The sequence below is a fragment of the Syngnathus typhle genome, unplaced genomic scaffold (assembly GCF_033458585.1).
Source record: "Syngnathus typhle isolate RoL2023-S1 ecotype Sweden unplaced genomic scaffold, RoL_Styp_1.0 HiC_scaffold_416, whole genome shotgun sequence".
In the NCBI taxonomy this organism is placed as follows: Eukaryota; Metazoa; Chordata; class Actinopteri; order Syngnathiformes; family Syngnathidae; genus Syngnathus; species Syngnathus typhle.
Window position 1 is genome coordinate 1 of NW_026872319.1, and position 23,672 is coordinate 23,672.

Genomic DNA, 23,672 nt, shown 5'->3' on the forward strand with positions numbered 1-23,672 from the left:
GGGGGGCTGCAACTTACACGCTCCAGAAGACGCTGCCTGTCTGCCTGCCACACCGCAATGTTAGGCTGTAAAACAAGAAGTGGGGCGTCCCTCCGTGCGGTTGGCATACATCCTGGCGAGGCGTTTCAATCAAATACTTAGTGTAGCGGGTGACACACAAAAAAATGGAGGCACCTCGCAACCTTGGAAACGTTCACGCAAACGCCCAAAAAGTGCAGTTTAAGGCAAAACACACAAACGGGAATTCTTCTTTGCTGGTTTTCTTTTTATGAGCGCGTTAGTGTGTAAACAGTGACTCCTTGTGGTAGGTAGTGGGAACGCAGCCATTCCCTCAATTTACGGAAAAATGTTTCAAACTTTTTTTATTAAGTCGGTGAAATCCTCAATCTGGTGAATTTAATTTACATTTTTGATGTTGCAGTAGTTCTCAAACGTTTTACACAAAGTACCATGTTAAAAAAAACTTAGGCCCCCAAGCCCCTTATGTTCAACAACAAATTCCAAAATAATTCAGTAGCTTACTCGGGCCAAGTGGTCATCATGAAGACAAAAGTTGTATTCCTGAAGATTCACAGAAAGGCAGTGGACATTCTTAGAAATAGTAATAATAAATTATTTTATAAATTATTGTTCAGCTCCTTGTTGGAGATCAGCAAGTTGTGCAAAGAGTACAGAGGCAACAAAATCTAAGTAACCCTGCCTGTTTGTGAGTATTTTACAATAAAAAGATCTTCTATGTGTACTACTAAACATAAATTAAAAAAAAGTATATGTACAGAAATAACGATAACCTTAACTGAATATACTTATAGTGTGAAACCCGGAACTGTTCACCTGAATAAAAAAGCTTGTACCATATTCTACTGTATGGTTCATTGTACCTTCTGCCATCTTGTGGATTTGAAGAAAACTGCTATGTAGTCCAAAACTACATTTCAGCGACTTCCTAAGTTGCAGTCATACGGGCGCTTGAGTGCCAGAGAAATTGGCATCACGGCAGTAGAACATCTCCACGCCATGTGAACAGTCTTGAGGGTTGAGGACCGTCAGCATCAATCCGGTTATCATGACAAACACCCCAAGAACAATCAACATGGCGGGGATCAAGTTTTCACTATGATACCAGCGTCCGGGGGAGAGCTTGATGAAGCAAGCGGAGGGGATGATGAAGATCAGAGGGGTGGCACTCAGGGCACCCTGTTTGGCAGAGCGCAAAAGAAATGAAATGAAATAGAAAATAAAATGCTTTATACATTATGGGAACTGTGACTTACACTCAACTCCAAAACGATTCCCAGACAGTCGTAGGCCAACGATACCGCTGTACACGCTGCAACTATGATCACCGTTACAGACATGTGTTCCACTTTTGAAAGCTCCCGACCAAATATGGAACTTGAAACCACCTGAGAAGACGAGAGTGTGGATACCAAGGAGCTTTTTTTTACTACTACGGTTCTGAGGTTGGCAAACTCGGGTCATTAGGTGAAGCCAAGAGTTGAAAACAAACATGGCGCATCAGCATTTTTGTGTTACGCTGCATATAAGCGGAAAAAAATACTTTTTGAAAATGTTTGCTTTTCCTTTTTCCATCTTACCTCTCGAGTAACAAAACACTCCAGTGGAAACGTCATGATGATGCTGAGGCCAAAACAGAAGCGACCGAATGTTGCCAAGTTATCATTTCTGCAGTAGTTCTCAAATATGTCCCCTTGCCAAACAACGACAAAAAGCCATTCAGTGCGAGACGTGGAGGAAAAATCAACATGCTGATATTCACACATACCTTGCGTGTAGCCCGTAAAGGTGACATAACCTGCCAAGGCGAATGTGGCGCTGATTATTAGCGACGAGCCGACCGAAACGTGAGTGACCCGAGTCCAGTTGGTTAGCGTTGGCTTCTCCAGGGAGGCGTAGATTAAAAAGCTGTTGTGGTGACAGATGAAGGCTGAGGGACAGATAAAATCACAACTCCAACATTATTGAAAACAGTTACTTAAACTTTCCACAGTAAAAAACAATCGAGGCCTCATGTGATCTTTGCTCTTATGGAGTGATATTCAACTGTATGTTGTTGACAATGTTTCCTTGGGGCAGCCACCGTCAATTTCAGGACAAAGAGGACCATTCCAGCCTCGACTCTCCTTCAAGGGATTTGTTTCTGTTTTCTCTTCGCGGAAAGCAAATCCCCCTACTTAATGTTGACGCATCAATGCATTTGTTTCACGGCTGTTATATCCCCCCTCGAGACTTACTTCACAATGAAAACACAATTGTAAATGGAAACTTCTGTGAGGGAACAAACTGCTTTTTGTCTCACGTGTCGTCGATTGCAATTTGCTATCGGCAAACAACAATTTTAGTGGTTGGAGTGTTTTGATCTCTTTTCAAAATATTTCATGATCTACTTATCAGGACAATGAAGCAATTCTTTAAAAACTACTGGAAAACATTCAAGATGGTTTTCAAGGAAAATGGGAGGGGGGGGGGCACTCACCAAAAGACATGACGCCGACTGCTTGAATTGCGTTCCACTTTGCGAAAAGCCACGCGCCTTCCGTCGGGGGACTGAACGGGAAGCCACAGTTGTGTTTAGTCGTGGTTGCGATATCAACAGTTCATCAATGTAAACATCATACATTTGAGGTCCCAAGGTGGCTGCTCTGATGATTACAATGACGACGATGATTGCTGTCAGGATCATCGATAGGAAGGACACCTTGCCCAGTCTTCCGATATTTCGATAAAGTGAGAGAGGCAGCGTGCACAACACGGTGGACAGCACGATGACAAAATGGCGATCGGCCAAGATGTGATCTGGACCAACTGTGGACAAAAGTCATTTTAGGTACTTTTTGATTTGAAACGGAGAAATGGGAATACTGGTAGTGTACCTCCAGGAATTCTCTGAAACACTTTGGTCAGTGTGTCTCCTGTTGTTATATTGTAGCTGATCATAGCTGGAAGGGGGAGAGAAATTAGGAGCCTTAACACGTGCAGATCACATTCACGTTCTACCAGACAAAGAAGATTCTGGTCAACGTGACTTACCGATAAACGGATACAGGAACTGCAGAACTGATAAAACCAGGAATCCTGGAAAACCAAATGTGCTTTGGACCAGCGATTGATAGCTTGTTGTCCCAGACAGGTTGCCTCCTTTAATGAGTAGGATGATCGTGTAATCTGGTTAAAAAAGAAAACACACACACAAGTATGCAGTCACTGCTCTGATCCAAATGAAGAGTTGAAAATGATGCTTTTGCTCACCTGTGATAAAGGCAACAATGATGAGAAGCAAAAATCCAAATGGGAGCCCTGCTTGGTTCAACGCATACGGTAAACCTGGTATATCAAATATATTTGTTACAAAAAAAATTCTTAGCAATTGGAAATAACATTAGGTCGACTAAATATAAACACAAACAAGACTCTGTGGTGTCTTTTAATAGTTCTCTGCTGCCAGTGTTGATTCACATGCTTTTAAACCGATTTTTGAGGAATTTAATTACTGTATCAGAAAAAAGCAAAAATTAAAATTGTAAAGTCATTTCAACCACAGAGTCATCTGACGATATTGAGTGCATACATCAAATCTCAGTGCTGCCTTTAGCCTTAAACTGAGGTTGCCGAGATTGCGTGACACAGAAATTTAGTGTATTTTGGGGGATGGGGGGTGAAAGAGTTAAAACGGGGCCCAAACAGGCGCTGGTCATATGATCAGGAGCTTTTACACAGCCTTAATGTTATGCAAGCTTATTGACACACCAATTTTGTAATATGTAAATATTAAAAAAGCCATCAAAGAAATAACCACTTAATCAGCAAGGGATTTCAATGAACAAGTTGAGAAACATAAATTTAACCTTACCTATGACCCCAGAGCCAATGATGGAATTAACAAAATTAAAGCATGCTGATATCATGGAATATCTTCCTTCCCTTGTGCCCTTTTGTGAGGAAATTAAAGGGATTCCTTGTTCATTGCTTAACTGGAAAATAAGAAAACAAAGCCGTGATTTAAATCAGAAAGCAAGCTCGTGTTGTGTGTTGCATTTGGGATTACCTGCTGAGCCATTGGGAGCACCTGCTGGGCAGTGATGATGCTGTTGTTGCTTGCTTGAGTCGCTCCAGTAAGGAAATGTCACACTCATGCTGCGAAAACTTGCTTTCTAAAGCCACTCAAGATTGGTGAAACGTCTCAGCAACGCCCCCAGCAGGTTGCGAGTGGAGTCAAACTGTTCAAGAGCAACAGGACGGCGCCTCCCAGCCGCTGCATTTTAAACTTTTACTGCACGCAATAAAATCTGGCATTAAATGATTAGAAATATAAGTGTATTGTAAGTTGGACTCGTTTTAGCTCAGAAAAGGGAAATAATTGGATCAATGCGAGCGACTCATGGGACAAAGGGGAACTGTTTTCCAGCTAAGAGAATTATTATGTGAATGCTGAAAGGCTCAAGCATGCCCAACATCATTCTGCTGTAACGGAAGGTTTTTGTTTTATCCCGTATGTTTTTGTGATTTTTTAAAAATTTCTTTTTGATTTTAACTGCAATACATTTTAATCGGGTCAATTCGCAGCGTCAACGTTGTGTAACGTTCCTTAGGCTAAAAAAAATAACAAAACGACGTATAGGTTAAAAATAAAAACTTTTTTTTTGTATGAACACTCTCGCCCTGCTACAGTTTAATATTGGTGATGATGCTTGGAGAACTTTATATTTTTAGAGCTGCTACTTCAGAAAATGTTGGCGAATCGCAGTTCGAGGCATTGTTGTTATCATTAGGTGTCACCACTAGATGGCGACATAACCACTAGTCGCGTCCTGAAGCGAAGCCCCTTCCCAAATAATAAAAGCGCCGCAAAAGCGCTCGACGTGCAACAAATGCCAAACTTTTTTTGAAGAGACTTCAGCCTCATATTCCTTCACTTGGTCACAATTCAGACCAAATTAGTACCCTTATGTAGTACATGACATTCTGATATTCTAAAATGATATTACTAGTACTAGTAATAATAAAATCATAAATGTTCCTTTGCTTGTGTAAATAATTTGATTTGCATTGACACATGACCAAATAATGATTGCAATTTCACGCAGTGGACTCCAATGCGAGGAGTCGTCCTGGTGTGTCTGCCCTCTTTTGGTACCCAGGAAGCTGAGAGGTCCACCACCAGTCAGACAGGCGCGCAGAGGGCGGATGAGAGGCTCTCTCTCTCTAGCGAGCTCGCCCTTTTCTAATAAGCTCTTTCCGCTTGGAAATTATTGGACGCAAGCGTACTACCTACCACTAAACCGGACTTATTTGTTTCTTTTAACAACTACTCTCCTCTTTTTTTTGTGGCTCTCTGAAGTTCTAAACAGGACCTTTTCTGGAGTGTCTCTTATCTGAAAATGATGGGAAACTAATGGTAAGCATCTATCTATCTATCTATCTATCTATCTATCTATCTATCTATCTATCTATCTATCTATCTATCTATCTATCTATCTATCTATCTATCTATCTATCTATCTATCTATCTAATTTTTATAAGTTTGTTTTAAATTGTATTATGTTTTTGATTGTTTTGCATTATCAGCTGCGTTTGAGAGATGGTCTTTCCTAAATTATGTTTTATGTCACTGTTTGCTTATTGCTTGGGGGGTGGGGGGTGACAGATGAGTCTCTCCTCTGAAAGGAATCATGGCCAAGCATGAGCTATAGTGCAGTCATTAATGGGCATGGTGGCAGTTCTAAGGCCACACCACACTCCAGCTCGCAGCACTTCCTGTTTGCATGGCTGTCAACAGCCTTATTAGATTGCCGTCAATTACAGCCTGTCCTGTTTGCTTTCGTGCCAGAGCCTAGACATTCATGCGCGCCGTTGCCTATGGAAGCTGGAACGTCAAACATCTACACGTAGACAAGTGTGTTGGCGGTTCATCCTCGCCAACGCCCTAAATGAGCCCCCGCTTAATCGTGTTGTCTGCAAAGAGGCAAAGCATTGGTGGGCAGCACTTAAAACAAGTCCCACAGGAGGTTACAAATTCTATACAGTGATCGCTCTGTACGGGCATTGTCATAAAAAGCAAATTATTTCATAGTTTCATAGATAAAAATCAGCCTGACTGCCGCCGTCAATGACGGAAAGTCATTTGCGCATTTATTTAATATTACTGGTAACACTAGTGGAGCTAGTATTTGATGCTGCTGTCCCTAATAAATGGGGTGGGGAATATATACAGGATCAAACTACCAATTTATATGTACAATCATCCTGTTAGTCTTGGAACATTCAAATTCAGACTCTCTTGACGCCACACATTACCCCCGCCACGAAAGATCCAAAAGCTACACTAACATTAATTTCATGTGTCTAAATTGATGTGAGTTCCTTGTCAACAATAATTTGCCAGTGTTGACACAGGCGGAATGCCTCAGCAAAGTTTCATTTTTTTTCCCCTCACTCAGCAATTCAAAACGTCAGGTGTCGGACTGTACATTGCGCTCCGAGGAAAAGTTGAACGTACGCTTGGTCAAGTCGGTGATGCCGACAGGTTGCAGATAAAGCGGAGTGGCTCTATTTGAAGCTTCAAAGTGTCAGCGCGTATCTCAAGTGGAGTGTAATGAGTTGCTAGCGGACGAATGATGCACGCGGCGACCCCGCCTGGTCAACATCCTGTCAAGGTTAATCCTGATTTTGATCATTTGAAATGTCAATATTTACCCTTTTTTCTTTTTTAACAATGTAATCCTATATATATATATATATATATATAAAATGCAGTTATTGAGAAAGTGGAATAGCTATTGCGAGTTTTCAACTCTCCCCTCCGCTGTTGCGATTATGTCACACATGTGCTGTGGGCAACTTGATTGACCAGCTTTGTTTGTGATTGATTTCTTGCTTCGCAATGCAAAGTGTGGAAGTATACTATTACACTATTAAAACCAAAGGCAAAAGCTCTCAGTGGCAGAGCGCTGCAGTCTGAAGTGCATTCATATTTAATAGCGCAATGGGCTCCCTCACACATCACAGCAGTCAAGCCTATTAGCAGGATGAATCTGTTCATGCTGCTAAGGGAGGGAAATCTCACCTGCGATCCATCATTGTCATGTCAAATCTTAATTTTATCCACTGAGACGACGAGGGACATAATTAGGTCTAATTTTACCTCCCTTGGTAGGAATTTGAATGTGCCCTCTGGATCATGGCTTCTTAACACGATAGAAAGAACTGTAGGCAACTTTAGTTTGTTCAATGGATGATAATTACGTTCCTAATGAAATGTAGCCGGACTCTCGCGCACCAACTACCCTTTGACCGTAATGGGGACAAAATTCCAATCATGTGATTGGTATCTGTTTGAATGCCATGTTGGAGGTCGGAATTATAGGCTAGGCTTAAATGAAATGAATCAATGAACTAAAATAGCAATGAGTTTGCCGAGCATTCGTCTCAAGGCTAGTAAACTGTTAGCATGGTGGAAGTTAGCAGTCTTCAGTTGATAAAGAATCTTACGTAAATGATGTATGAATGGACGGAGTTATCATTCAGTAACAATTGGATTTTTATTTTGGCACAGAGAAAACACTCGCCTAAAAGCAAGATGAGTTTTAATTTGAGCCACTGAGAACGAGCGTATGCTAGTTCCATATATGTCATTTAGTAGGAGAGTGATTTAAAGCTTTATAGCTGCAGTTAAATCTGGGGATTTATATTTTGGTGATTTATATGACAATGTCTGGAGTTGGGCATGATTTGCCATGGCTACAGGGGAGGGAGAAGTGTGAGGCGGACTCATGAGAGTAGTGTCGGGTGAGTTGGCTGTGAGACGTGTGACCACTTTAGCTGATTGCTCTCCGATTTTACTCCTGCGCTAGGGTGTTGGCCTCCAGTGTTGGGTTTGTGTCACAAAAAGAAAAGCTGTTTGTTGTCAACTTAAAGACTGGCGAGCCTGCAGTGACTTTTTTTGTCCTTTGGATGTGAAACGGATGATCATATAAAATAATGGCTGCTAGCGATACGTCAGCGTGCTAGCAAAACAGCTACACAATGTTCTGAATACTTTTGACTAAAATTGAGGTTTTCCTTGGATTTTAGTTAATTTAACGCGTCTTCCGAATCTATCAATATTTCCATACATTTATAAATATAATTCAGTGAAACAAACATGACACGGCTAATGCGCGCTACATAATCTTTCAGTTTTCTATTAATCTTTGGATTTCACATTTTGGAAAGTTTTTGCGGAATCCTGGTTACATCTGCGTGGCCATCTTAAGAATAATAATATATTTTATTTATAAGCTTATTTATTTATTTATTAAAGCCTTTGGTTGTTGGAATATATAGATACATTGAACAGAGTAAAGTTATTCTGCTTAAAAACAATAATAACGTTTCTCTGTGCAGGCCTTTTTCATGCGGGAGTCTGGTTGTGCGCTCTGAAGGTGCAGAATGAAAAGATGGCGCTGCTTGTACCGCCAGGACCAGACAGCTTCCGCCGTTTTAGTCGCAATTCCCTCGAAGCCATCGAGAAGCGGATCGCAGAGGAAAATGCCAAAAAAACAAAGGGAGATAAGAGAAAACGCAACGAAGAGGATGAACCCAAGCCTAGTCGCGACTTGGAAGCGGGGAAGTCTGTCCCCCTGGTGTACGGGGAGGTCCCAAAAGGATTGGTCTCCACACCGGTGGAAGACCTGGACCTCTTCTACAGTAATCAAAAAGTAGGTTTGTTCAAGCAACAGACTTAATTGATCATATGACCCGATGGGTTTCTCTTTGGGGTGGATGGAGTGAAGAAGGCCTGGGAGTTGTCAGGTCTTGACAAAAAGACAATAAAACACAAGATGTGAATCAGCAGTCTCCAAAATGTGATTAGCGATTTGTTGAGTGTTCAATGAACCGCAGTGCCGAGTGCTCGTAAATTTGCTGTAAAGTGCTGATATGATTGGTCGACTGTCTTTTTGTTTCCCAGACGTTCATAGTAATAAACAAAGGAAATTTCATCTTCCGGTTCAACGCTGCTCCAGCTTTGTACCTCCTCAGCCCTTTCAACCCCCTTAGAAGAATATCTATTTGGATTTTGGTCCACTCATATCCTTTTTGAAATGATTAGGCCACACGTCTACGATACCTCAGTACAAAATATTGTGTAACTTGAGTGCCGCATGCGCAGTGTTGACTCTACAAATTGCTTTTCCTTGACACCTTTGTCCACATTATTCAGCTTGGTGATCATGTGCACTATCATCACCAACTGTGTATTCATGACACTGAGTCGGCCGCCCGACTGGGCCAAGAATGTCGAGTATGTTTTTTCTCTGGTTACACGTTAAATCTAATTGAATAAGATGTTGATATTGTTTTTTACTCAACAGATACACATTTACTGCAATCTACACATTTGAATCTCTCGTTAAGATTTTAGCCCGAGGGTTCTGCATAGGGAAGTTCACCTTTCTTAGAGATCCGTGGAACTGGCTGGACTTCTCTGTCATTGTCATGGCGTGAGTAGTTTCACACACAAATGTATGTACAGTTTGTCGAAGTGAACTTGGTTTCTCAATGGCCGCAATCTCACTTGCCATAAACATCGAGCCCAAACTGTCAATTCCAAAGGTGGTAGAGAATCGGGGATCTCTAAAACTGGGCCGAGTGACGCACTTGTCCTCACCGGAATGAGTCGCCACTCCCTACTATATAAGCACAATTGTGACATGTAGTTAGCTAGCAAGCAAGCTAGCTAGCTAGCCAGCTATGCCTATACAGCAAAAATGTTGCATGGCCATTTTAGAGCATCTGACCTTGTCTTTTTTCAAATTTGGCAGAGTTTTTAACAACACCATCTCTGTATCAATTTTACAAGACATTTATTTTTAGAAACGTCAAAGGGCCTTTAATACGGATTACAGGTTGTTGTACTCACTGTCCTTTCTCAGTTTTTAATTCTAAGTTTCCCTGCAGGTATGTCACCGAGTTTGTAAACCTTGGCAGTTTCTCCGCTCTTCGCACGTTTAGAGTGCTGAGAGCTTTAAAAGCAATTTCTGTGATCCCAGGTAAGCGGTGAAGACACATTACCTGCATGATCATTTACGCGCCAAAATCTGAGTGAACCGTTTACTACAGTGCTTCTCAATTATTTTCTGTTACGCCCCCCCCTAGCAAGAAGAAAACTATTCGCGCCCCCCCCCCCCCCCCCCCACCGTGACTATCCTAACTTGTCTTGTAAGTCGTAAAATGTTGCACTGTCGCAAACGTCACAGAAGTAACAATGAGAGCGCCACTGCCCCCTGCTGTGAAGATGCGCAATTACACTTTATTCTAGTACTGCCAAAAAAAAGCCTGTTCCCCAAGGTCACACGCGCCCCCCCAGGTATAGCACCGCGCCCCCCAAGGGGGGCGTGCCCCACTATTTGAGAAGCACTGGTTTACTATCACTATTTAAACTGAACTGCTCATTTTGCCACCTACTTTTTAAAATCACAGTATAATTTCACTGTGTTTGGTAGGATTGAAGACAATCGTTGGTGCGCTGTTCCAATCAGTAAAGAAGCTCGCTGATGTGATGATCCTCACTGTCTTCTGCTTGAGCGTCTTTGCCCTCATAGGGTTACAACTATTTATGGGTCATTTAAAGCAGAAATGCGTCTTTATGCCAGTACACAATAATTCCACCATCAATGGCACATTTTCAAATGAGACCTACATGAACATAACAGATCACAGTACCCAGGAAGACGCTTTCAACTGGACTGAGTATTCACTTGATGAGAGTGAGTATTTGAAAAAAAACTATGATCCATATTATGTGGCTTGACTATGTGTGACATATTTTAATCAACTGCAACCACTACAATTATTGTCTCCCCCAGAAAATTACTATTACCTCAAAGGCGAACGGGATCCGTTGCTTTGTGGAAATGGCAGTGAGGCTGGGTAAGTAGATAAAGTCAAACAAATATTAAAGAAGATATTGATCGAAACGGATTAATGCCATTTTTATACATTTCAATGGGGAGAGACGATTTGAAATACAAGTGTTTTAAGTTTGCCACATTTTGGTACGAGGTGCAATATGTGTGATACCATTTCTTGTCTTTTTGATGCAGCCAGTGTCCAGAAGGGTTTTCGTGCATCAAAGTGGGAAAGAACCCAAACTACGGTTACACCAGTTTTGACTCATTTGGATGGGCATTCCTTTCTCTCTTTAGACTCATGACTCAGGATTTTTGGGAAAATCTGTACCAGAAGGTAATATGTGTAATGTTTGATAATCCCACCAAAACATTTGATTTAATCTCATTCTATAGGCAAGCGATAGCACAAAAAAGCCCCGAGTTGAATCGTTCAGTAAAATACTCTCAATATAACAAATAAGTTTTGCCTTTTTCAGTGCAGCTCAGATTTGATCCAAGCCAACACTTAACCTTTTGAGTGAAGGATTTTATATTGAAAATAATTTGATTTCAGTTGGCGATAAATTCCAAAACCTCTTACAGGGAAGACTGACTACTCAAATGAACAATGTATTGCTTCATTCTTAATGTTCATAGGTTAACGGATGAGCGGCATATGTTTTGTCTGCTTGTCTACATACAACAACACGGTTGGCTTGTGCCAAAAGCTTCTCACATTACAATATTTGGAAACCTTCATTTTGAAAAGGTTGTTCAAACAAAGCTCAGGTTTGCCTTAACCAGAATGAATACAGAGCCGTGACTCAGACAAACGGTTGTGTATAATGGCTTCTGTTAACATTGAAAAATCTGCAATAATTGTCTTAAATAAAATGGATGGCAATTCACTCATAATTCATAGAAACTGCAAATATGACGTCATTTCTTTGTTCCCAATAGACATTACGAGCATCTGGAAAGCCCTACATGGTGTTCTTTGTTTTGGTCATATTCCTTGGCTCCTTCTACCTAATTAACCTGATCTTGGCCGTGGTTGCTATGGCGTACGAGGAACAGAGCCAGGCCACCATTAAGGAGGCTCAGGAGAAGGAGGAGGAGTTTCAGGCCATGCTGGAACAAGTCAAACGACAGCAAGAAGATGCTCAGGTGAAAACCCCATTTTACGAGTTTTACAAGCTTTGTTTGTTTTTTGATTTTGCGTTTCGAGTCGAAAGAAGTGAAAAAGTTCCATAGAAAAGTCGGCCCGTTAAAGACGATTGCCATTTGTACTATGTTCATTTGGTGTCATCTTGTTAAAGGCCATCGATCTATTCATGTTAAATGTCATAACATATAATCAAATAACAGAGATGCGTTATTGTGTTACCATAGATAAAATTGTCTACGTCAAATGCGCTTTTTGTAAATCTGACATTTCCCTCTCCAGGCCACAGCGGTGGTGTCCGCAGAGCACGGCGAGGTCAGCGACCCCGCCGGTGGCATGATGGAGAGTTCCTCGGAAACCTCCAAGCTGAGCTCCAAAAGTGCCAAAGAGCGAAGCAACAGGCGGAGAAAAAGAAAGGACGAGAGCAAGATCTCGAAGTCCGAGTCTCAGGAGAGTATTAAGAAGGCCCGATGTCGCTTCTCTATGGAGCCCAATGTGCTCAACTATGACATGAAGTGCTCATCAGCTCACCAGGTTCAGTACTATTTGACAGCTCATCTGTCCGTGGTGTTCTGTGTCTTGGCTTAACAATGTAATGACGCTCTGTGGGCCTGATTTACTGGCGCACCCAGAATTCGGTTTGTTTCCTGACGCTCAAAATGCTTGTGGTGCTCTCCAAATTTTCATGATGAAAACCATCAAAGCCACTTTTTGATATCTTAGTAAATCAGGTCCTAAATGTTTAGATTTTTTAAAAGAAAAGGCTGTTATTTGAAGGCAGTGGGTTTACCCGAGTTACCATGGCAACACCTCATATTGTCCATCCGTTCATCTCAAATACAGCGGAACCTAAGAAGTCGAATGTAATTTCGAATTATACCAACATTTTTTTTTTTTAAATGCACGAGTTCCATCATTTTATATTGGAACATGTTTTGGAATACAAGATCCGCGGCATCGACCTCGGTGGTTCCACTGTATGTATCAAATTAATTACATGAGACTTATAAGTTGTTACGCCTTGCATGTCCAAGCTGACATTATCTTCTTGATTCAGAAATCCATGCTGTTATTTTCATTGAAAACCAAGCCTGAAAAATCCGCTTCTTTACGTGCTTGTGGCGCATCGTCATCATCATCAAAATCGTCTTCTCAACTCTCGTCATTGCTGATGATGTCACCGAGATGCTATTTTTTTCATTTGGCTTTCCTTGAAATGCTTTTGACCATTAGCGCCAGCGTCAATAGCAGTTGCTTCCTTCCTCCTCATACTTATCATCCTCGTGGTTTTCAGTCATGGCAAATATGGCTTTTAATTTGCGCATTGGTCATCATCCTTATCATCTCGCCACTCTTCATCGCCCCTTTAATGTCATCAGCTCAAATGATAGTCCTAAAGTTGTTTCTTCTTCACACTCCCCGTGTATTCGTCCTTGCTACTGAAGAATATCTTTCTCTCTTAGTCCTTTCTGAGTATTCACGGACCCCCATTCTCATCCAGACGGAACAGCAGGACCAGCCTTTTCAGTTTCCAAAGCCAATCACAAGATGTCTGCTCAGAAAATGAGTTTGCAGATGATGAGAACAGCATTTTTGAGGACTACCGGAGTCGAAGAACTTCTTTGTTTTTCACCCGGAGGTGTGACCGCCACGGCAGCAGTATCAGCCAGTCCAGCTTCTTGCCACATCCGGTGCTTTCACCCTGCAGGATGAAGCAGAGCACTGTAGACTGCAATGGAGTAGTGTCCTTAATGGCTGTCGATTCAATCCCGTTATCACCTATGGGGCTCTTTCGTCCTAAACTCGTAGATAGGACCTCCAATAGAGACAAAGTAAGAAAGGGTTGTCCCGTCTCGTTTCACCTCAGTAGTAATCCTTTGCTGACTATCTTGTAAAGCATGCAAAGCTAAACCGGTCCGATGGTGGTTTTTCATAACAATCCCGAGATACCGAAACGAGGACCATAAAAGATGATCGGAAGCCTTATTTCGTGCAGTACGGTCCAGTTCAGTTCAGTTATTTTCTGATATTTCCACTTCAGGGCGGTCTAAAATATCCAACCTGAACTGGCGTGATTCAGTACTCATTTGAACTCACACTGAACTGAACTGTAAGGATCTTGAGAAAGTAATCATAACCTTTGGAATGGATGATCCCTCACAATGTTGAAATGTTTAGTATTTCTCATTGACACTCTCGGCATTTACAAAACTGTTTCTCTCCCTCCAGGCTGACACCACGGACACTGACGGGGGAACCAACCAGGAATGTACCGACTTTCCTGAGGACCCAGGGGTCAGGGACAGAACCTTTAGCGTAGCCAGTGTCATAACCAGCACAATGGAAGGTAGGTTCGATGTTTGTGTCCAGTTTTCATCCCTCAAATGTTGACCAGCAGTATTCCGATCTTGCAACAGAGCTTGAGGAATCGAGACAGAAGTGTCCCCCCTGCTGGTATAGTTTTGCAAACACTTTCCTCATCTGGGAATGTTGTCCAGTTTGGCTCAAGATCAAGAAGGTGGTCAAAATCATTGTGATGGATCCTTTTACGGATTTAGCAATCACTATCTGCATTGTACTCAACACCTTATTTATGGCCATGGAGCACTACCCAATGACTAAAGACTTCGCCAAGACGCTGAGTGTGGGCAATATGGTGAGTTCAAGACACCGTAAAGACATTTTTTATTTGGATTTAGAAATATCATATCTGTAGAGAGGGCCTTAAATATTTGTCCATTTACAAATTAGCGACCGTGTTTATGATGACAGGGTGTTTCTGTTTCTTCAAGGTATTCACTGGCATCTTCACAGCTGAAATGGTCTTCAAAATCATCGCTATGGATCCCTACTATTACTTTCAGGAAGGATGGAACATTTTCGATGGGATCATTGTCAGTTTAAGTTTAATGGAGCTCGGGTTGTCCAATGTTGTTGGAATGTCTGTCTTGAGATCATTCCGATTGGTAGGTTTCAACTCGTATAACAATCTGTGAGCCAAGTTGAAGTCTTCTTAAATTCATGCCTTTTTTCCTTTTGACAGCTGCGAGTGTTCAAGTTGGCCAAGTCATGGCCGACTCTCAACACCCTTATCAAAATCATTGGCAACTCTGTGGGGGCTTTAGGAAACTTGACACTAGTGCTGGCCATTATCGTCTTCATCTTTGCTGTAGTGGGCATGCAGCTATTTGGGAAAAGCTACAAGGATTGTGTGTGTAAAATCTCCAGCGACTGCACCATGCCCCGCTGGCACATGAGTGACTTTTTCCATTCATTCCTCATTGTGTTCCGAGTGCTTTGTGGAGAGTGGATAGAGACCATGTGGGACTGCATGGAGGTGGCTGGACCAACCATGTGCATCACTGTCTATATGATGGTCATGGTTATTGGAAACCTTGTGGTACATTTTCATCTCTTGTGGTCAATTCATAACGCCGAGTCATCCAAATCTATCGGTCAAGCTAATTGATGCAAACGATTGATCTTTAGAATGCCATGTTTCGTACGCAAAGCTTTCACAGTCTTACGATGATTATAGACGTTGATCTTACTGGTCTTTTTATGATCCGCTAGGTGCTCAACCTGTTCCTGGCCTTGCTACTGAGTTCATTCAGTGCGGACAACCTGGCTGCCACCGAGGACGACAGCGACACAAACAATTTGCAGATCGCCATTGCACGGATCCATAAAGGCATCGCCTTTGTCAAATCCCTACTTCAGAGCACTTGTCACAGCGTCTGTATGGGGAATAACGGGCAAACCCAGGGAGAGGACAAATCATCCCTCGACGATTTTCATAAAACTTCAGGACCCAACGGCGTCCCTAACCATACCATTAAGGAGCTACCGAGGAATGGAAATGGCGATGTGACTGGAGTGGACAAAAGTGGGGACAAATACATTGTATGCAGCAAGACTGATGATTCCATTATGTCCTTCATCAACAACCCCAGTCTGACTCTCCATGTTCCCATTGCGGTGGGAGAGTCTGACTTTGAAAACCTCAACACTGAGGACTTCAGCAGTGTCTCATCCGACCCAGCGGGATGCCGTGTGGTAAGGATGCTCTTAAAATTTCTGCCTGAATTTTTCCCCCGTCACTAAGCAGCTGAACATTTTGGCATCTTCGTTTTTAAATGGGCTGAAGACGATTATTCATGTAACAATTTTTCTGCTCATCCTTTCCCCTGTCCCACAACCTCATCATTTGTTACCCTTACTATTAATTGTTATTATTCAGTTGAGCTCAGCCGTGAGCATGTGACACACAGGAAGCCTCCCCCCCAAATGGCGCCAGTCCACCTCGGAGAAATAATGTCTTGTCATTGGGTAATTTGTTCTCCCTCACAGGAGCGCTAGATAGTTTTTTCTATGAGCACATGCTATATTGTGGTAGTGTTTGGAATGGGAACGACTAGATTATTATTATTTGTTAATATTCTCTCCTCGCTTCCTGATGCTCTGTGGCTTTAATACTTTCAATGGGGAGTTTTATGTTACACATAAAGTAGTATAACATGAATCGCTTGCTATTCATTTGTGCACAAATTTATCACGAATAATTGACGGATTTCAAGTGTACATTTAAAGCTTAATTGGTGGCACAAAGACATTAACTTTAGTGCTGCAAGCATATCACAGTTACATGCTTACATCATTCCCCGCACTGCATTAGCCAGTCCCAGGACAGTGGAGGGCTCGTCCAGTATTTACCAGGAAACCTTTCAGGCTCGAACTCTTAGCAGACACGCCCTGTGAAAAGGCTGGGAGAGAGAGCAATGCTGCCTAGATACATGCGTCGACATTATTACCACGAGGAAATGTTGGATAGGATTTAATGCTAATGCCGACATACTATTGAAGCTTCGGTATTAAATCTGCGATATGTTTTGTATTATGGATGTCGTTAACCGTCGTGTACAACTGCACCGTCATGAGTTATCATTATTATGAGAATGACTGGGACGTCTTGCTATCACACAGAAGGGTGTCTTTCTCTCAAAAGTTAACTTAAACTTCTGCACAAGCATAAAGTTGACCTCGGTAAGATGAATAATTAAGATTATGGGGAAAATATAAGGTGGAGTCCAAGGGCTGATTGATTATTTAATTGATTAGGAAGTGTGTTCGGATACTTTTGCCTCGATAGTTTGCCCGGGTCTTCAGCATAAATGTTTAATGGTTTATATATGCTTATGTTTTCTGTAAGCACATTCTGTGGTGTTCCGCAGGCTCCTGAAGGTGTTTCATTATTGGTAGAAGGCAGCAAAAAAATAATTTTTTGGAGGGCAAGGATTATGTATGTATCAACATCTGGAATTTATCGTGCTTGTTCGGTTTCATTGATTTAGACAATCGATGATGATGGCCAAGTCAGCACCTCCGAGGGCAGCACGGTGGACTTGGGGGAAAAAGACGGAGACTCTCTAGATTACGAATTAGAGGAATCTATGGAACCAGATGCCTGCTTTCCTGACGGTGAGCATCAGTCCAAACATAAGCGCGACTGATCCTTACGGTCAATTAAAGTCGTGCTTGTCAATTGTTCCTTTTCAGTTTGTGTACAGAGGTTCCAGTGTTGCCAAGTAAATGTTGAGGTGGGCTGGTGGAAAATATGGTGGACTATCAGAAAGACCTGTTTCCGAATAGTGGAGCACAACTGGTTCGAGAGCTTCATCATTTTCATGATCCTGCTTAGTAGTGGCGCTTTAGTAAGTCTCTAATGACCTTGGAGAGTTTGCTAGTGACGTCAACACCTTGGATCAAAATGTAAAGATTCGTACTGTTTTGTTCATAAACAGGCTTTTGAAGACGTCTACATTGAAACCAGGAAGAACATAAAAGCAATGTTGGAGTATGCAGACAAAATGTTCACCTACATCTTCATCTTGGAGATGTTACTGAAGTGGGTGGCCTACGGCTATGCCAAGTATTTCACAAATGCCTGGTGTTGGCTTGACTTCCTCATTGTTGCTGTAAGTTGCACGGAGTCCATTCAGGCATTGATTGAGGTTGACTGCCAGCATCCTTTTGTCGTTTTGTGATCTAGGTTTCACTGGTCAGTCTGGTAGCCAACACTATGGGATTTGCTGAACTTGGGGCCATAAAGTCTCTGAGAACCTTGCGAGCTCTGAGGCCCTTGAGAGCCCTTTCGAGGTTCGAGGGGATGAGGGTGAGAGACCTTTGATAGTTTATAATCAGTTTGACGGTTTTTTGCATGAGGAAGATATTCACTTGCTAATGTTCATTTATTTTGTTGGACTATATGCCGTATATATTTTTGGGTGTTGATGCAGGTGGTTGTCAATGCACTGCTGGGGGCAATTCCTTCCATCTTCAACGTACTGTTGGTGTGCCTCATCTTCTGGCTCATCTTCAGCATCATGGGCGTGAATTTATTTGCGGGAAAGTACTATCACTGTGTCAACAAAACCACAGATAAGCCTTTCCTGCCCAGTGAGGTGAAGAACATGACACAATGTTTGGGCTTGGGGAAGGATGCTGCTCGTTGGAAGAATATCAAAATCAACTTTGACAATGTGGGACTGGGGTACCTTGCCCTGCTGCAAGTGGTAAGTGACATCTACATCCGATTAATCTGTCTGTAAAAATATGCTTGATTTTAAATGGCTGATTTGTAATATGTACAAAGGCTACGTTTAAGGGCTGGATGGACATCATGTATGCTGCGGTGGACTCTCCAAGCAAGGTGATGACCTTTTACATTTAGCTTTTCCACTGAATTCTGTCGGGACCCAAAATAATATTTAATCTTGTACTATTCTAGCATGAAGAACAGCCAGGTTATGAGATCAACCTGAAGATGTATCTGTATTTTGTTGTTTTCATCATATTCGGCGCCTTCTTCACACTCAACCTCTTCATTGGTGTCATCATTGACAATTTCAACCAGCAAAAGAGAAAGATGAGTATTTTGTATTGTAAGGAAGTACTGTATATGATTTTGACTTTGAATGGAACCTCTAAGGACAAACACAATCTATCCGCAACTGTGTTTGATTTACGGGATATGCAGAGGCTCAAGCAAGCTAATTGGATTGCAATTTTTTACTGGAAGGCGTCTTTTTGGTCACTCTCGAAATAGTATGTCTGATGTGGTATTTGACTTTAGTATTTGCACGGAAATCTGTTATTTTTACGTTCAATAAGTATTCGCTTTGCAGTGATTTAACATACCTCACATTCCCTCTATACTTTGGAGGCCAAGACATCTTCATGACTGAAGAACAGAAGAAATACTACAATGCCATGAAAAAGCTGGGCTCCAAGAAACCACAAAAACCTATTCCAAGACCATCAGTATGTAGCTTTCAAATCTCATCCCCCTTCTAAAGTTTTGTATTCACCGTCTGTGTTCCATTTCAGAACAAGATTCAAGCCTATATATTTGACATGACCACAAAACAAGCATTTGATGTAGTAATCATGGTTCTCATATGGCTAAACATGGTTGCCATGATGGTGGAAACTGATGACCAGTCGGATAAAAAGAAAGAAATCCTAAGCTGGATCAACGGAGTGTTCATTTGCGTCTTCACGGGCGAATGTTTGATGAAGATGATCGCACTCCGCCAGTACTTTTTCACCAACGGTTGGAATGTGTTTGATTTCATCGTCGTCGTTCTCTCAATTATAGGTACGATTCATCGGCATTGACTGTGGAATTCTTGTGCATCCTAGCGAGTCAATAAGTTTTCTGTTCAACTAACAAATGTTTCCTTACACCTTCAGGTATGTCTCTCTCTGAGCTGATTGAGAAATATTTCGTGTCACCAACTCTGTTCAGAGTCATCCGGCTGGCTCGAATTGGACGCGTCCTCCGCCTTATTAAAAGTGCCAAAGGAATCCGCACCCTTTTGTTTGCCTTGATGATGTCACTTCCTGCCTTGTTCAACATTGGTCTTCTGCTTTTTTTGGTGATGTTTATCTACGCCATCTTTGGCATGTCAAACTTTGCCTACGTGAAGAAGGAATCGGGCATCGACGACCTTTTCAACTTTGAGACGTTTGGCAACAGCATGATCTGCCTGTTCCAGATCACCACTTCGGCCGGGTGGGATGGCCTCCTGGCTCCCATTCTCAACAAATACGAAGACGACTGCGACAGTACCATGGAGCATCCTGGCAGCGCTGTCAAAGGTGACTGCGGCACTCCTTCAGTGGGCATCGCTTTCTTTGTGAGCTACATCATCATTTGCTTCCTTATTGTGATAAACATGTACATTGCGGTCATCCTGGAAAACTTTGGCGTAGCCACGGAGGAGAGTGCCGACCCTCTGAGCGAGGACGATTTTGAAATGTTTTACGAGGTTTGGGAAAAGTTTGATCCCAGCGCAACCCAGTTCATGGAGTACGACAAGTTGTCGGAATTTGCAGATGCTTTGGACCCGCCGTTACGCATAGCCAAGCCAAACAAGATCGAACTCATCTCGATGGATCTTCCCATGGTGAGCGGCGAACGCATCCACTGCCTGGACATTCTCTTCGCTTTCACTAAACGAGTTCTGGGTGAGGGTGGGGAGATGGACATACTAAGGGCGCAAATGGAAGAAAGATTCATGGCCTCCAATCCTTCCAAATTGTCCTACGAACCTATCACGACCACCCTTCGCCGCAGGCAGGAGGACACGTCGGCCACGGTCATCCAGAGAGCATTCAGAGAGCATTTGCGGAGACACACCGCTGCCAAAATCTTGGCGGGAGCCAAAGACGACATTCCAAAGGACGAAAAGCCAGTCGACAAAGAAGACCCCGTCACGGACAAACTCAATGAAGTTTGTAGCTCAGACATAAAGGAACCTTCAACCTATCAACCGTCTGAAAACGACAATGGCAAAGACCGCACGGAGCATGATTCATAAGAATGTCGGAGATGCCGCAAAGACATTGTAAGTAATGACAAAATGTTTACAGTGGCATTGGACTCCTTCTCAAAGTATGGATTATCTATGCCAAACGGACTTTTTCGCTCATGAGCCGAAAGGTTGGTGCCTAAAAGGGAAACGTGGCTCATTCAGGCGGCAGTGAAACTATTTTCTAGAAGCGAGACTGGTGAGTAAGGACGGGCAACATTTCTCAAGTGTTCGGAAAAAACGCAGTAGTTCATGCTTTACTTTCTCTTGCAGCTAGCTCTGCTACACAGTGTCTTGGATTATTATAACTATATCACTGACTGGTGAATTATTTTGCCGAACTATTTTAAAAGCGAAGAAATTCTTTCTCAATCTGTCGATTGCCTTTTCATACGCTTTGTTTTTTTTACTTTTGAAATGTGTGTTTTTTTCATGATTGCTTTCACGCTAGCTGTGTGTAGAATACTTGAAAAAGAAAAAAAAAAAACGTCAGACTTGCTGCAGCCAATGTGGATTCACATGAATGTATTTCCCGAATTATGCATGTGGTGTGGAGGATATTTTCATCAGCTGCTTGCTTCGTGATGCGAAGCAAATAATCATGACACGGCCGGTTTATTAAATACAGTGCTACATCCAAAATTGACGATCCATTCTGTCACTTTGGTTCAGAGTCAACAATTTTCCATACCATTTACTATCCAGCGAATACCATCGGTGCAAAAATTGCATTAACTGTACAGGTGATTTTTTTTAAATTTGTGATACAAGCCTGAAGGGAACTACAGTATATAATAAACTGTTTACTTTAGCACTCGCAAATTTTCATTCCGAGTTAGCTGACTTTGGATCTTCCACTGTATCTTCCATGTTAACAGATACATCAACTCAAGCCAGTGATTCCTAACATTTTTTGAGCCAAGGCACATATTTTACAGTAGAAAAAAAATCTCACAGTAAACTGCCAAAAAATGTCCTTCTGCCTTCTAGTGTAAGAGCATTTAATCGTTCTTCCTGTCACTAGACAAAGATATATTATTTGTAGTAACTAAAGCCAAACATTTGGACCAACCAAGTGCAATTAGGCAATTTCCTGTGGCAAACATAGTTGGGAATCACAGCCAGCTAAAGTTTAAACAAGTCCATCACGTTGACCTGTCAAGTGTCAGATCAGTCACACTCGGCCTGTAAAATTTGCACATTCACTTTTGTTGCATCATCATCGCGGTTATCTCAGGCCACTGTGTTTTCCGGTGTACCGTTTTCCATAATGCTGATTACATGGAACCCGTATCCTGAAATAACTAAGAATAGACTCCAGGCAGACTGATTATCAGTAATATTGTCTCGGTTGGGGCGTCGGTGTCACTAGTCAGTTCTCAAACCTGTTACGGAAGCCTAGGACAGGTCCTCCCTTCATGTCTTACTGTTTGTTTTAAGTTGTAGCTAATACATCAACAAGCATATTATTTATTGACTAAAAAGTTGTGGATTCTGCATAATATTGGTTACTTAGGATATAAAGCTAAATAGTCAGTTTTATTGAGGCAGTCTGAGATTTGAATAGCCAGCAGAAGCTGTGAATTGCAAAATGCTCAAGCCATTAAACAAGTCACTACTTTTTCAAGACACACCGGTTAATAACAGCTGCTTCTTTTTTTTCCATTTAATTTAAGCCAGTGTGTCATAAATATTTGTGTCTGACATTTAAATGGATTTTTGTTTTACCTCACAATATTTATCACGATTTATATCAAAATTAGATGGTTGCGGGAAGTTTTTCTTTTAAATGAATGTACAAGTCGTCACAAATTCAGCGTGACCTCCTTCTTGTGTTTACATTTTCTTGTGACATTTTTGACATTGGCTTGGTTTTCCCATATAGCAAAATACATCTACTGTTCCATGTTATGAGAGCATCATTACATGAATGTGAATATGTTTTGCATGTCATTCAAACATTCAATACATACATTATTTGATCATGATGACAAAAGCATTGGATGACAGATTCAAATATCTCCCGTCATTAATATGCATAATGCTTGTAGTGTATAACGATACTGCATGCAAAACACTGCTATAACCCATTTCAGTGAAAAGCCAAAAGAATAAAGACGACATGTACCTCAAGTATGCCTAATACATTTATTTTCTCATTTAATGCTAATTATTTTATCTATGATGTCTCCTGGGTGTGTACGATTTTCAGATAAAAATAAACTCAGACTTAATGAGTTGCAGCTCCCCCCTCCAAAAGGTTATTGTGTTTTTTAAATATGGAAAAATAGCACTCTATAATATTGTACTTTTTTGTCTCTCATAAAGACGAAAACTGTCATTATCTGTGTCTGCACCTCTCCAGCTATGGGGTAGCCATCAAGTGTTGTGTCTCTATTATCAAATTTATCACATTTCTGACATTATTTTTCCTCCTCAAAGCTATCATGTATTATGTTTCAACTAATCTCTGTCGAGCGAGCTCTATTCTGGTTTGTGAGTATGCTCTGTGGCTTTTGCCGGAAACAATTAGGATCTTAAGTGGGTGGAGTATTTTATTAATAATTCATAATAGTCCAAATATTTATTATAGCCCGACAGCCATTTTACTGCTTGTGACAGCTAAACCCGGAGTACAAACAAAAGAATGGTGACCAGTTATTGACTGTTTCAACCGTCACGTCTCACATGGACGATTGTTAGAGGGGCGGGGCATAGACTGACTGCAGAAGGAAGCCCCCTTC

General features: G+C 41.8%; 2 protein-coding genes across 4 annotated transcripts; one reads left to right on the forward strand and one right to left on the reverse strand.

Annotated features, from left to right (window-relative positions):
• Positions 1–379: 379 nt before the first annotated feature.
• Positions 380–4,178, reverse strand: LOC133149647 (putative sodium-coupled neutral amino acid transporter 11). Of its 2 annotated transcripts, XM_061271903.1 has the most exons (11): positions 4,067–4,178; positions 3,872–3,992; positions 3,271–3,345; positions 3,052–3,186; positions 2,895–2,960; positions 2,640–2,826; positions 2,498–2,568; positions 1,787–1,948; positions 1,599–1,711; positions 1,275–1,406; positions 380–1,197 (listed from the first exon to the last, which is right to left on the reverse strand). In XM_061271903.1, the coding sequence occupies exons 1-11, from the start codon at positions 4,076–4,078 to the stop codon at positions 958–960; spliced, it is 1,314 nt and encodes a 437-aa protein (XP_061127887.1). In that variant the 5' UTR covers positions 4,079–4,178; the 3' UTR covers positions 380–957. The 2 variants fall into 2 exon arrangements, with proteins under 2 accessions (XP_061127887.1, XP_061127886.1); XM_061271902.1 differs by having other exon boundaries at positions 1,599–1,948.
• A 998-nt stretch (positions 4,179–5,176) lies between these two features.
• On the forward strand, positions 5,177–23,061 carry LOC133149648 (sodium channel protein type 2 subunit alpha-like). Of its 2 annotated transcripts, XM_061271905.1 has the most exons (27): positions 5,177–5,416; positions 8,405–8,718; positions 8,970–9,088; positions 9,213–9,302; positions 9,373–9,501; positions 9,959–10,050; positions 10,504–10,767; positions 10,867–10,930; positions 11,104–11,245; positions 11,851–12,057; positions 12,338–12,589; positions 13,519–13,887; positions 14,285–14,402; positions 14,473–14,711; positions 14,848–15,021; positions 15,099–15,455; positions 15,629–16,111; positions 17,407–17,533; positions 17,612–17,766; positions 17,857–18,030; positions 18,105–18,227; positions 18,352–18,627; positions 18,708–18,764; positions 18,843–18,980; positions 19,271–19,375; positions 19,442–19,712; positions 19,808–23,061. In XM_061271905.1, the coding sequence occupies exons 2-27, from the start codon at positions 8,458–8,460 to the stop codon at positions 20,935–20,937; spliced, it is 5,916 nt and encodes a 1,971-aa protein (XP_061127889.1). In that variant the 5' UTR covers positions 5,177–5,416; positions 8,405–8,457; the 3' UTR covers positions 20,938–23,061. The 2 variants fall into 2 exon arrangements, with proteins under 2 accessions (XP_061127889.1, XP_061127888.1); XM_061271904.1 differs by lacking the exons at positions 5,177–5,416; positions 8,405–8,718; positions 8,970–9,088; positions 13,519–13,887 and having other exon boundaries at positions 9,218–9,302.
• Positions 23,062–23,672: the final 611 nt, after the last annotated feature.